Below are 12,400 nucleotides of genomic sequence, written 5' to 3'. Positions count from 1 at the left end.
ACTTCACACCTAATCTCAGCCGTCTTTTGTCTCCACTGTCCTATTACCATCTCGTCTGGTTTTGAATACCTCTTAATGTCTCTTTACTTCTTTTGTTCTATCGCAGCCCTGCCTTAGATCTATTTTATTTCCTTTCCAGTTTTGAAAAAGGGTTTCAACCCGAAATGTCGACTCTTAATTTCTCTCCACGGGTGTTGCCTGGCCTGCTGAGTTTTTCCAGCATTTTCTGTTGTTATTTCGGATTTCCAGCATCAGCAGTCTTTTGCTATGGAGTTAAGAAAAGGGCTGTCTCTGAAACAGGAGGCGGGGCTGATGTTTACCCCGCCCCCTGGCCAAGCCCCCCCCCCTGGCCAGGCCCCGCCCCGTGGCGCTCTTGGCCCCGCCCCTACCCAGGCCCCCGTCCCCTGGCGCTCTCGGCCCCGCCCCTGCCCAGGCCCCGCCCCCTGGCGCTCTCGGCCCCGCCCCTGCCCAGGCCCCGTCCCCTGGCGCTCTCGGCCCCGCCCCTTCCAGGCCCCGCCCCCTGGCGCTCTCGGCCCCGCCCCTGCCCAGGCCCCGCCCCCTGGCGCTCTCGGCCCCGCCCCTGCCCAGGCCCCGCCCCCTGGCGCTCTCGGCCCCGCCCAGGCCCCGCCCCCCGCCGTTGCGTGGAGCGGCTGATGACGTGGCGCTGCCGGATCGGCAGGCTTGTGGCGCGCGCCCCCCTGAGCCCGAGAGCAGCGCGAGGCGGGGCCCCGAGCCCGAGCCCACAGCCGCCGCACCGCCCGCCATGGCACCCTGCGCTCTGCTCCTCGCCTGCCTCGGCCTCACTGTCCTCCGGGGCCGAGCGGATGAACACGAACACACGGTAAGCGGGGGGAATCGCGGCGGGGCCCCGGGCTGCGAGCTCCTCGGGCCCCAGGGGGTGAGGGGGTTCCTCCCCGGGCCCAGCTCCGTGCTCAGCCCCTGGGCTGCCGCGGCCTAGTGGCTCAGGCTCCCCCCCCCCCCGGGCTTGGATTGATTGCCGGCTCCGGGGCCTGTGTGCGGGATTGCGCTGACCTTGTGCCCGACTGCGATCCCACACTCGGCCCCGCAACCCGCTCAGGCCGGAAGCCTGTCGCCCGCCCGGGCCCCGGGCTGGGTGTGGATGTGGCGGCTGAGAGGAGCCCGGTGTGACAGGGCCCGCCTGCCCCTGGGATCCATGTTGTGATGGAGCCTGGCATTGTGATTTAAACATCACTGTTAATGATGGCACTGCAGCTGGCTTTTAATTTCCTCATTCCATCTTCAAGCATTAATTATCCTGGTCAAAAACCGCGTCGAATGGTTGCTGTTGCCCCTTGGCTATATTTGGGTGACTGGCTGTCAGCGCCCTGTGTCCTTTCATAGCTTGGGTACTGAGACTTGGAATGGTTTATTCCTGATCCTGTGTGAATTGCATTTTAACGACAGGATTTAACAGCATTCAAATTGGTTGTGACAGCTACAAAAGTTATCAGGTGAACTGCAGGTAACCAAACAGTTCTTCTAACAATCTGCTGTCGTACTTGTCATAATGACAATATAGCGCTATTTCAAGTATTTCCATTAAACTCTATTTCCTCCTCATATAGACATCAAATAGTACATGACTGTCATCTAAGCATTCTGGCCAGTTTTGACAGGTCCATAGATCTGCTGATGTAGTAGAAAGTGTTGTTCTGGAGATGAAAGTTGCAACTGGAGGTATAAAATGTATTATTGGAAACATCTTGTGAGCATTGCAGAGCAGGATGTCCGAGGTTCTGTTGCTGGTTTCTGTTTGTTGGCTGATCTCAGCCAGGCCAGTTGTACGGCTGCAGTCAGCCTTAACCCGCTCGGGTTAGCAAGCGGGGAAAGTAGCCAGTGCTCTGAGTCCTCATCGTTATCCAGTGAAGAGTTTGTTGACAATCAGTTGACTAGACTTGGTTGTGAAGAATAGCAACCAGAAGTCTGCTAGTGCCATTGCATGCCCCATTATAAAAGATGTAATAGCAGAGCACTTGGAAAACAGTGACAGGATCGGACAAAGTCAACATGGATTTACAAAAGGTAAATCATGCTTGACTAATCTACTGGAATTTTTTGAGGATGTAACTGGTAGAATTAGATAAGGGAGAACCAGTGGATGTGGTGAATTTGGACTTTCAGAAGGCTTTCGATAAGGTCCCGCATAAGAAATTGGCGTGCAAAGTTAAAGCACATGGGATTGGGGGTAAGGTACTGACTTGGATAGAGAACTGGTTGGCAAACAGGAAACAAAGAGTTGGAATAAACGGCTCTTTTTCCGAGTGGCAGGCAGTGACTAGTGGGGTACCGCAGGGATCGGTGCTAGGACCCCAGCTATTCACAATATATATTAATGATCTAGACGAGGGAACTAGATGTAATATATCCAAGTTTGCAGATGACACAAAGCTGGGTGGGCATGTGTGCTGTGAGGAGGATGCAGAGAAACTCCAGTATGATTTGGACAGGTTGGGTGATTGGGCAGATGCATGGCAGATGCAGTATAATGTGGATAAATGTGAGGTTATCCACTTTGGTGGCAAAAACAGGAAGACAGATTATTATCTGAATGGCAATAGATTGGGAAAAGGGGAAGTGCAACGAAACCTTGTGCACCAGTCGCTGAAGGTAAGCACGGTGGCATAGTGGTTAGCACTGTTGCCTCACAGCGCCAGGGACCCGGGTTCGAATCCGGCCTCAGGTGACTGTCTGTGTGGAGTTTGCACATTCTCCCCGTGTTTGCGTGGGTTTCCTCCGGTTGCTCCGGCTTCCTCCCACAGTCCAAAGATGTGCAGGTTAGGTTGATTGGCTATGATAAATTGACCCTTAGTGTTAGGGGGGATTAAATACGTGGGGTTACGGGGATCGGGTGGGATATGTGTTGGTGTAGGGGTTACGGGGATCGGGTGGGATATGTGTCGGTGCAGGCTCGATGGGCCGAAATGGCCTCTATCTGCACTGTGGGGTTTCTGTGATTCTGTGATTCAGGTGCAGCAGGCGGTTAAGAAGGCAAATGGTATGTTGGCCTTCATAGCGAGAGGATTCAAGTACAGGAGCAAGGATGTCTTGCTGCAGTTGTACAGGGCCTTGGTGAGACCACACCTAGAGTATTGTGTGCAGTTTTGGTCACCTTATCTGAGGAAGGATGTTCTTGCCATGGAGGGAGTGCAGCGAAGATTCACCAGGCTGGTACCTGGGATGGCAGGAATGACGTATGAAGAGAGATTGAGTCAATTAGGCTTATATTCGCGAGAGTTTAGAAGAATGAGAGGGGATCTCATTGAAACTTATAAAATTCTAACAGGACTAGACAGACTAGATGCAAGAAGGATGTTCCCGATGGTGGGGGAGTCCAGAACCAGGGGTCACGGTCTAAGGATAAGGGGTAAGCCATTTAGGACTGAGATGAGGATGAATTTCTTCACCCAGAGAGTGGTGAACCTGTGGAATTCTCTACCACAGAAGGCAGTTGAGGCCAACTTATTAAATATATTCAAGAAGGAGTTAGATATATTTCTTCAGGCTAAAGGGATCAAGGGATATGGGGAGAAGGCAGGGACAGGGTACTGAATTTGGATGATCAGCCATGATCTCATTGAATGGTGGAAGAGGCTCGAGGGGCCGAATGGCCTACTCCGGCTCCTATCTTCTATGAATAATTGGGGCCTTGAGCAGGAAAAAAAATCTGGTGATAGAGGGCCCAAGTGGCAGCTGGTGAACATACAGTAGAATGAATGAATTGGGGGGGAGCGGGAGCCAGATTTGGCATTCTGATCTAACATGAAGAAACAATGTGCAGAGACTGTCCCCATGGAAATATGTGGTTGTACTATTCAGGTCTCAAAATAAATTACTATTCAAAATTAACCATTGTCCATTTAATACTGGACAAAACAATAAAAAAAACCCAGTAAATCAAGCGTGGATGTATAAGCTAAACCTATTTCTGTTCTTGTAGTCACATGATGTGAAATATTGGTGGATACATAAACATTTTTTGTGAACTTTGTGCTCAAGCTAAGGGATGTTAACACTAGAGAATGGAACATCCATTTTGGCACTCACTGTTGCCATCGAGCTCGCCCAGGTCAGGGTTAGCACAGTTAGATGCAGAGTAAAGCTCCCCTCTACTCTGCCCCAACCTCAAGAACAACACTTGTTACAGCAGTATGATATTCTCTCATTTCCAGACTGTGGCCAAGTGAGATTGCTGATATTGTGCGTGATAGGTTGTCCTGTAGGCCCATACTCATTAGAAACTGGATTGAGATCACCCCAAACACATTTCAGTTAGAACCCCTTCAGTCAGCAAACAGGAAACTTTCATTCCACCTGTTTGGGCTGAATGTCAACCTAGATGATGTACCTGATCATGGGAAATTGGAACCAAGTTGATCCTCTGTGACAGACGTGGTAATCCAATACCTGAACCAGGCAGTATTCCAGGGCGTTGTTCATGACTGGCCAGCAATAATAATAATTCAACTTTATTGTCATTGTACAATGAAATGTGATGTTGCAAGCTCCCATGAGTCCAGTACACCCCTCCAGGTACTAACCAGGCCTGGCTCTGCTTAGCTTCCAAGCCTTGCCAGTGACCCTGTCCCTAGTCCCAGGAACAGGGCTGACTCATTGATGGAACCTGAAGGGAGAGGCCTGTCATGCGGGGCCCTCATGTGGCTTGAACACATAATGGGTAGACTGGTAGTAAACTGCATGTCTTTAGTTGGTAAAAGGCTGGTGTCTAACCCACCGTGCTGCCCAGCCCACATTCGCGGGTGTTAATTTCTGACTGAAACTATACTTCTTTTACCTACAATCTTTTAGATTATAAGTAAATATTTCCATTAAGATTACACTCTCAAAACAATAATGTAGAGAACTAGTGATAATTGCCCAGTCCTAGGAGAGTCTATTACTGTTTTTATTCCTTATTTGTGGAGTACTTTTGGTATATCGTACACCTGTAGTTTAGTATACACATTTTATTTATTGATTTCTTGGTATTTACACCTGATGGACCCAAAATCAAATGGTGATAAATTAATATGAGATGACAGATCCGGGTGCCAAAACAGAGCAGGCGTTTCTGAAAGAGTCGTTACACACCCAGTTGGAGTGGGTGGAATTGCGCCATCAGAGGTGCAAATGTGAATATTAATGATGTATGCAAAACCTTGGAACGTCTGTCTACTCTTCATTCCTGTGCTGTTTACACTGGCGATATTCAACCAAATATAACATTCTATATTGCATACAAGTTAAAAGTTTACAAGTAAATTATGCTAAACAGCTAGGCACTGTTTAGTAGAAATGCTATGCTGCTGATTATATGAAGATAGTCTTGTAATATGAAAGGCAGAATGATAATCTTTGTAATAATAGCTGCATACTGTATTGTAGAACATCATCTTCTAAATGGAGTCAAACACAACCCAAATAAATGAATGAATGTGAAAGGAGAGAATTTTTATTATTATTAAGCAAGGTGATCTGGCACCCCATTGTGTAGGACACCAGAGAATGAAGAGACTAGTAAAAAAAGACAAGGCAAAACAGGAAGCGGTGTTGGGTGATGTCAAGCTTAGATTTAAAAGCCTATAGGTTGTTGGAAGAGGGGAAGGTTGAGGGAGATTGAGTTTCAAAGTTTGAAGTCCTGGGAAAAAATGAATCACTGTAGGAAAATATTAAGTGCAAGAATATTTGAGCAGAGGTCCCAGGAAGTGGGAAAGGCAGACAAAAAGAAGGAAAATAAAATTCAATCAGAGAAAACTAAACCATTGTAGTTAAAGAAAGGACTTTGTTCAGCAGCTTATTGTGCCTCTCAGAAATGCCCCAAAGTGCTTCACTGTTGCTATGCAAGGAGATGTGGCAACCATTTTGAACACAGCAAGGTCCCACAAATAGGTAATAACTAGTTAATCTATTTTTGTGGTAACATTCAGCGGGTCGGGCAGCATCCATGGAGAAAGCAAATATAACCCTTCATCACAACCAGCAGATATTACAGATGAAGAGCTTATAAGAAGGAATAGAGCAAGGGAAAAGGGCTGGGAAGAGCACATGCACAATAAAAGAAAAAGAATGATCTATAAAGTGATTAGGTGGCGAACAGGAGATGATTAAATGACATCTAATAGCGCAAGACATTTGTCTTTTTTTGATTCAGATTTCGAGCATTGGCACTATTTTATTTTGTCGGTGGTGTTGGTTGAGGGAAGAATGTTGGCCAGGAGAATATCCTGCTTTTAATGGTGCCAGGGGATCTTTAAAACCCACTGGAACAAGCAGACAGGCCTTGGTTTAACATTTTCTCAAGGATGGCGCTTCTAACAACTCCCTCAGTACTGCACTGGAGTCTCAGCCTGGATTATCTGCTCAAGTCCTGCAGCGGGGAAGAAATGAGAGATGGGGGCCTGAATTCCTAATGATTCACCGTCTCCATCACTTCACATGGCAGTTGCTTTTAATCCAAAAATTAGTCTGGATGGGTTTTTTTGGAGACAGGAAGACTGGGGAAAAAATAAAATGTGTGACTTGAGTAGAATATAATACTTTTCAGAGGAGACATGGAGGGTGAGAAAGACATTTGACAAATGGCTGTGGTGAACAAAGAGAAATAAAATTAATTTTTTTTAAATGAAAAAAAATACACAATTTGTTTTAAAAACCTTGGTCTTGGAGCAGAATATCCAAACTAATCCATAAGCAGTTTGTCCTCCACCCCCGACGAGGCTCAGTAACTTTTTTTATTCCTTCCAGGGATGTGGGTGTCGCTGGCAAGGCCAACATTTATTGCCCATCCCTAATTGCCTTTGAGAAGGTGGTGGTGAGCCGCCGCCTTGAACTACTACAGTCCACGTGGTGAACTTACTCCCACAGTGCTGTTAGGGAGGGAGTTCCAGGATTTTGACCCAGTAACTATGAAGGAACGGCGATATATTTTCAAGTCGGGATGGTGTGTGACTTGGAGGGGAACTTGGAGGTGGTGGTGTTCCCATGCGCCTGCTGCCCTTGTCCTTCTAGGTGGTAGAGGTCGTAGGTTTGGGAGGTCGAAGAAGCCTTGGCGAGTTGCTGCAGTGCGTCTTGTGGATGGTACACACTGCAGCCACGGTACGCCGGTGGTGGAGGGAGTGAATGTTTAAGGTGGTGGATGGGGTGCCAATCAAGCGGGCTGCTTTGTCCTGGATGGTGTCGAGCTTCTTGTGGTGTTGGAGCTGCACTCATCCAGGCAAGTGGAGAGTATTCCATCACACTCCTGACTTGTGCCTTGTAGATGGTGGAAAGGCTTTGGGGAGTCAGGAGGTGAGACACTCGCTGCAGAATACCCAGCCTCTGACCTGGTCTTGTAGCCACAGTATTTATGTGGCTGGTCCAGTTAAGTTTCTGGTCAATGGTGACCCCCAGGATGTTGATATTGGGAGATTCGGCGATGGTAAGGCCGTTGAATGTCAAGGGGCGGTGGTTAGATGCTCGGTTGTTGGAGATAGTCATTGCCTGGCACGTGTGTGGCGCGAATGTTACTTGCCACTTATCAGCCCAAGCCTGAATGTCGTCCAGGTCTTGCTGCATGTGGGCATAGACTGCTTCATTATCTGAGGAGCTGTGAATGGAACTGAACACTGCAATCATCAGCGAACATCCCCACTTCTGACCTTATGATGAAGGGAAGGTCATTGATGAAGCAGCTGAAGATGGTTGGGTCTAGGATACTGCCCTGAGGAACTCGTGCAGCGATGTCATGGGGGTGCGATGATTGGCCTCCCAACAACCACAACCATCTTCCTTTGTTCTAGGTATGACTCCAGACAGTAGAGAGTCTTGCCCCTGATTCCCATTGACTTCAATTTTACTTGGGCTCCTTGATGCTACACTCAGTCAAATGCTGCCTTGATGTCAAGGGCAGTCACTCTCCCCTCACCTCTGGAATTGTCCATATTTGGACCAAGGCTGTAATGAGGTCTGGAGCCGAGTGGTCCTGGCAGAACCCAATCTGAGCATCGGTGAGTAAGTGCCGCTTGATAGCACTGTCAACAACACCTTCCATCACTTTGCTGATGATTAAGAGTACACTGATGGGGTGGTAATTGGCCGGATTGGATTTGTCCTGTATTTTGTGGACAGGACTCATCTGGGCAGTTTTCCACATTGTCAGGTAGGTGCCAGTGTTGTAGCTGTACTGGACTAGCTTGGCTAGAGGTGCGGCTAGTTCTGGAGCATAAGTCTTCAGCGTGACAGCCGGGGTATTATCCGGGCCCATAGCCTTTGCTGTATCCAGTGCGCTCAGCCGTTTCTTGATATCACGTGGAGTGAATCAAATTGGCTGAAGACTGTCTTCTGTGATAGTGAAGACCTTGAGGCCAAAATGGATCATCCACTTGGCACTTCTGGGTAAAGATGGTTGTAAATGCTTCAGCCTTGTCTTTTGCACTTGCGTGCTGAGCTCCGCTATCATTGAGGATGGGAAATTTTATGGAGCCTCCTCCTCCCGTCTGTTTAATGGTCCAGCACCATTGACAACTGGATGTAGCAGGACTGCAGAGCTTTGATCTGATCTGTTGGTTGTGGGATGGCTTAGCTCTGTCAATAGCCTGCTGCTTCTGTTAGTTACCTGGATGTAGTCCTGTGTTGCAGCTTCCCCAGGTTGGCACCTCATTTTTAGGTATGCTTGGTGCTGCTCCTGGCATGCTCTTCTACACTTCTCATTGAACCAGGGTTGCTCGCCTGGCTTAATGTTAATGGTAGAGTGAGGGATATGCCAGACCATGAGGTTACAGATTGTGGTGGAATACAATTCTGCTGCTGCTGATGGCCCACAGCGCCTTATGGGTGCCCAGTTTTGAGCTGCTTGATCTGTTCTGAATCTATCCCATTTAGCACGGTGGTAGTGCTGCACAACACGATGGAGGGTGTCCTCAGTGTGAAGATGGGACTTAGTCTCCACAAGGACTGTGCGGTGGTCACTGCTACCAATACTGTCATGGACAGATGCATCTGCGACAGGTAGATTGGTGAGGACAAGGTCAAGTAGGTTTTTCCCATTGTGTTGGTTCTCTCACCACCTGTCACAGGCCCAGACGGGCAGTTATGTTCTTCAGGCCTCAGCCAACTCGGTCAGTCGTGGTGCTACCGAGCCACTCTTGGTGATGGACATTGAAGTCCCCCACCCAGAGTACATTCTATGCCCTTGCTGCTCTCAGTGCTTCTTCCAAGTGGTGTTCAACATGGAGGAGTACTGATTCATCAGTTGAGGGAGGATGGTAGGTGGTAATCAGCAGAAGGTTTGCTTGACCTGATGCCATGAGACTTCATGGGGTCCGGAGTCAATGTTGATGACTCCCAGGGCCACTCCCTCCCAAATGCATACCACTGAGCCGCCACCTCTGGTGGGCCTGTCCTGCCGGTGGGACAGGACATACCCAGGGATGGTGAGGGAGGAGTTCGGGACATTGGCAGAAAGATAGGATTCTGTGAGTATGACTATGTCAGGCTGTTGCTTGACTAGTCTGTTGGGCAGCTCTCCCAATTTTGGCACAAGTCCCCAGATGTTAGTGAGGAGGACTTTGCAGGGTCGACTGGGCTGGGTGTGCTGTTGTCGTGTCCGAAGCTGGTGCCGAGGTCGATGCTGGGTGGTCTGTCTGGTTTTTTCCTTATTTTTTGTAGCGGTTTGTTTCAACTGAATGGCTTGCTGGGCCATTTTAGAGGGCAGTTTAGAGTCAACATGTTGCTGTGGCTCTGGAGTCACATATAGGCCAGACCGGGTAAGGACGGCAGATTTCCTTCCCTAAAGGACATTAGTGAACCAGATGGGTTTTTACGACAATCGGTAGTTTCATCGATACTAGCTTTTTATTCCAGATTTATTTAATTAACTGAATTTAAATTCCCCAGCTGCTGTGGTGGGATTTGAACTCGCGTCTCTGGATTATTAGCCCAGGCCTCTGGATTACTAGTCCAGGAACATAACCACTCTGCTACCGTTCCCATATTTCATTATCACCTCTAGACTTGACTATTCCAACACACTCCTGGCCGGCCTCCCTAGTTCTACTGTCCATAAACTTGATGTCATCCAAAATGCTGCTGCCCATGTCCTAACTTGGACAAAGTCCTGCTCACCCATCTCCCCTGTGCTTGCTGACCTACATTGGCTCCTAGTTAACCAACGCCTCAATTTTAAAATTCTCATCCTTGTTTTCCCTCCATGGCCTCATCCCTCCCTGTCTCTGTAATCTCCTCCAGCACCACAACTCCCCCGAGATCTCTCTGCTCCTCCTGTTCTGACCTGTTGCGCATCCCCGATTTTAAACGCTCTATACCATTGGCGGCCTTGCCTTCAGCTGCCAAGGCCCTAAGCTCTGGAATTCCCTCCCTAAGCACCTCCGCCTCGCTACCTCTCCTCCTTTTAAGATGCTTCTTAAACCCTACCTCTTCGACCAATCTTTTGGTCATCTGTACCAACATCTCTTTGTATGGCTAGGTGTCAATTTTTTTGGCAACGTTCCTGTGAAGCGCCTTGGGTTTTATTACGTTTAAGGCGCTATATAAATATAGTAAGTTGTTCTGTTTTTCTTCTGTAACTTTTAGTGACCTGGAGGTTTGGACGGGGGTGTGACATTGGTGTATTAGAAAGTCAATTCAAACACCAAGATCTGTTAATAGGTATAGTTTGAGGTGTATGGAAATTACTGGGGACATTGAACCCCTGAAGTTCCATAGTATGCACCTAATTGGCCCTTGAAAACAAAACGCTTTAACGCTCCTGCCCTAGAGAAATGTATGGGCTAACTGATTTTCTCTTAATCCCATGTTTCAAATTTGGGTTTGCTACAGGCTCATTCTCTGGTTCAGTGGCTTCAGTCACTCCTGTAAGTGGACCCCAGGTCCCTTGTCTACCAGCATTGACTCGCAGTGCCCAATATCTACGTGTCCGATAGTGTAGCCCAGATGATGCAACAATGTGACCCACTTGACGTACAAATTGAATATCGTGTCTTTTGCACGTGCCCTCACGCTTCTCCAATCTTTCAGCAGCTGGACAATTAATACTTCAGGGCGACCAGGCCAGAACAAACATTGATATTTTATTTCTCAAGACTGCAAGTGAAGATACAGAGCAACAGCTATGCTAAATTTCACTGAATTTAATGAGTACAACTTGTTTTTGCATGATGCAAAATAATGAACATATTATACTTCCCCTACATCATCTTGCTTGACTTGAGAAAATAACTTTTATCACCCCTATTGCATCCTGTCCTCCTGATTCTGTTTATGCCTCTATTTTATCTCCGTTCACAACCAGAAGCTTCGCCTATAGCAGACAACCCCAGCTGAGGGCTTGGGACCTGGGTCTTCCCAATACAGTGAGTTTGAGGTGTCGATTGCTTACCAAGACAGGCGAGTGAATCGCTGTTGTTTGCAGTCTTTAGGGAAACAACTTCAATGCCTAGCTCATTAATATTTTAACCACCTTCATTCTTTGTGCTTTTTTATGGATACACTGCTTTAAAAGAAAGACTTGCATTTATATGGCACCTTTCACGACCATCGGATGTCCCAAAACGCTTTACAGCCAATGAAGTACTTCTTTGAAGTGTAGTCACTGTTGTAATGTAGGGAACATGGCAGCCAATTTGCACACAGCAAGCTCCCACAAACAGCAATAAGATAATGATCAGATGTTGATTGAGGGATAAATATTGGCCAGGACACCAGGAATAACTGCCCTGCTCTTCGAAATAGTGCCATGGGATCTTTTACGTCCACCTGAGAGAGCAGACGGGGCCTCGGTTTAACATCTCATCTGAAAGACGACACCTCCGACAGTGCAGCACTCCCTCAGCACTGCACTGGGAGTGTCAGCCTAGATTTTGTGCTCAAGTCTCTGGAGTGAGACTTGAACCCACGACCTTCTGACTCGGAGGCGAGAGAGCTACCCACTGAGACACGGCTGACAAATTAAATATTTAAATGTAGCTCTCTTCCAAATCCTTCCTATGAAAAGATGGTCAAAAAATTCCAAAATGCGGCAGTCTTGTACCAAGCACTCATCTGTCACACCTCATGTCTTTTTTCCTTTGTGGAAAAGATGTCGCACACCTGATTGACTCCCATTAAACAGCAACAAATCCCAAATACTCGGTGGTGAAACCACCAACAAGCAAATAGCAAGTGGGAGCAAAAACTGTTATTCGTAAAATACCAAGGAGTTACGAAAACTATCCACCAGCAAACAAATGGCAGTAGAAGTAGCAAGGAGAACATATATTTTGAAAATTATTTGGCTGACATCTTGTTTCTACAGTAACCTGAGGAAACTGGACTAAAAATAAGGTTTTTAAACAAAAACACAAATTACATAATTCAACAAAATGATTAAACTTGACTAAAGGAGTTG

The 12,400-nt window shown here is 47.5% G+C and overlaps 1 protein-coding gene across 1 annotated transcript in view; it reads left to right on the top strand.

Annotated features, from left to right (window-relative positions):
* Positions 1–659: 659 nt before the first annotated feature.
* The window catches only part of tm9sf3 (transmembrane 9 superfamily member 3), a 118,881-nt gene continuing 107,140 nt past the window's right edge, over positions 660–12,400 (top strand). The window contains exon 1 of the mRNA XM_085970143.1: positions 660–841. Within this exon, the coding sequence (XP_085826269.1) occupies positions 764–841 (78 nt within the window). The 5' untranslated portion in view covers positions 660–763. The remainder of the gene's footprint in view (positions 842–12,400) is intronic.

The sequence above is a fragment of the Somniosus microcephalus genome, chromosome 29 (assembly GCF_052327205.1).
Source record: "Somniosus microcephalus isolate GS21.2 chromosome 29, FLI_Smic_1.0, whole genome shotgun sequence".
Lineage (NCBI taxonomy): Eukaryota > Metazoa > Chordata > Chondrichthyes > Squaliformes > Somniosidae > Somniosus > Somniosus microcephalus.
Note: the sequence above shows the minus strand (reverse complement) of the source record. Positions and strands in the feature narration are given on the sequence as shown.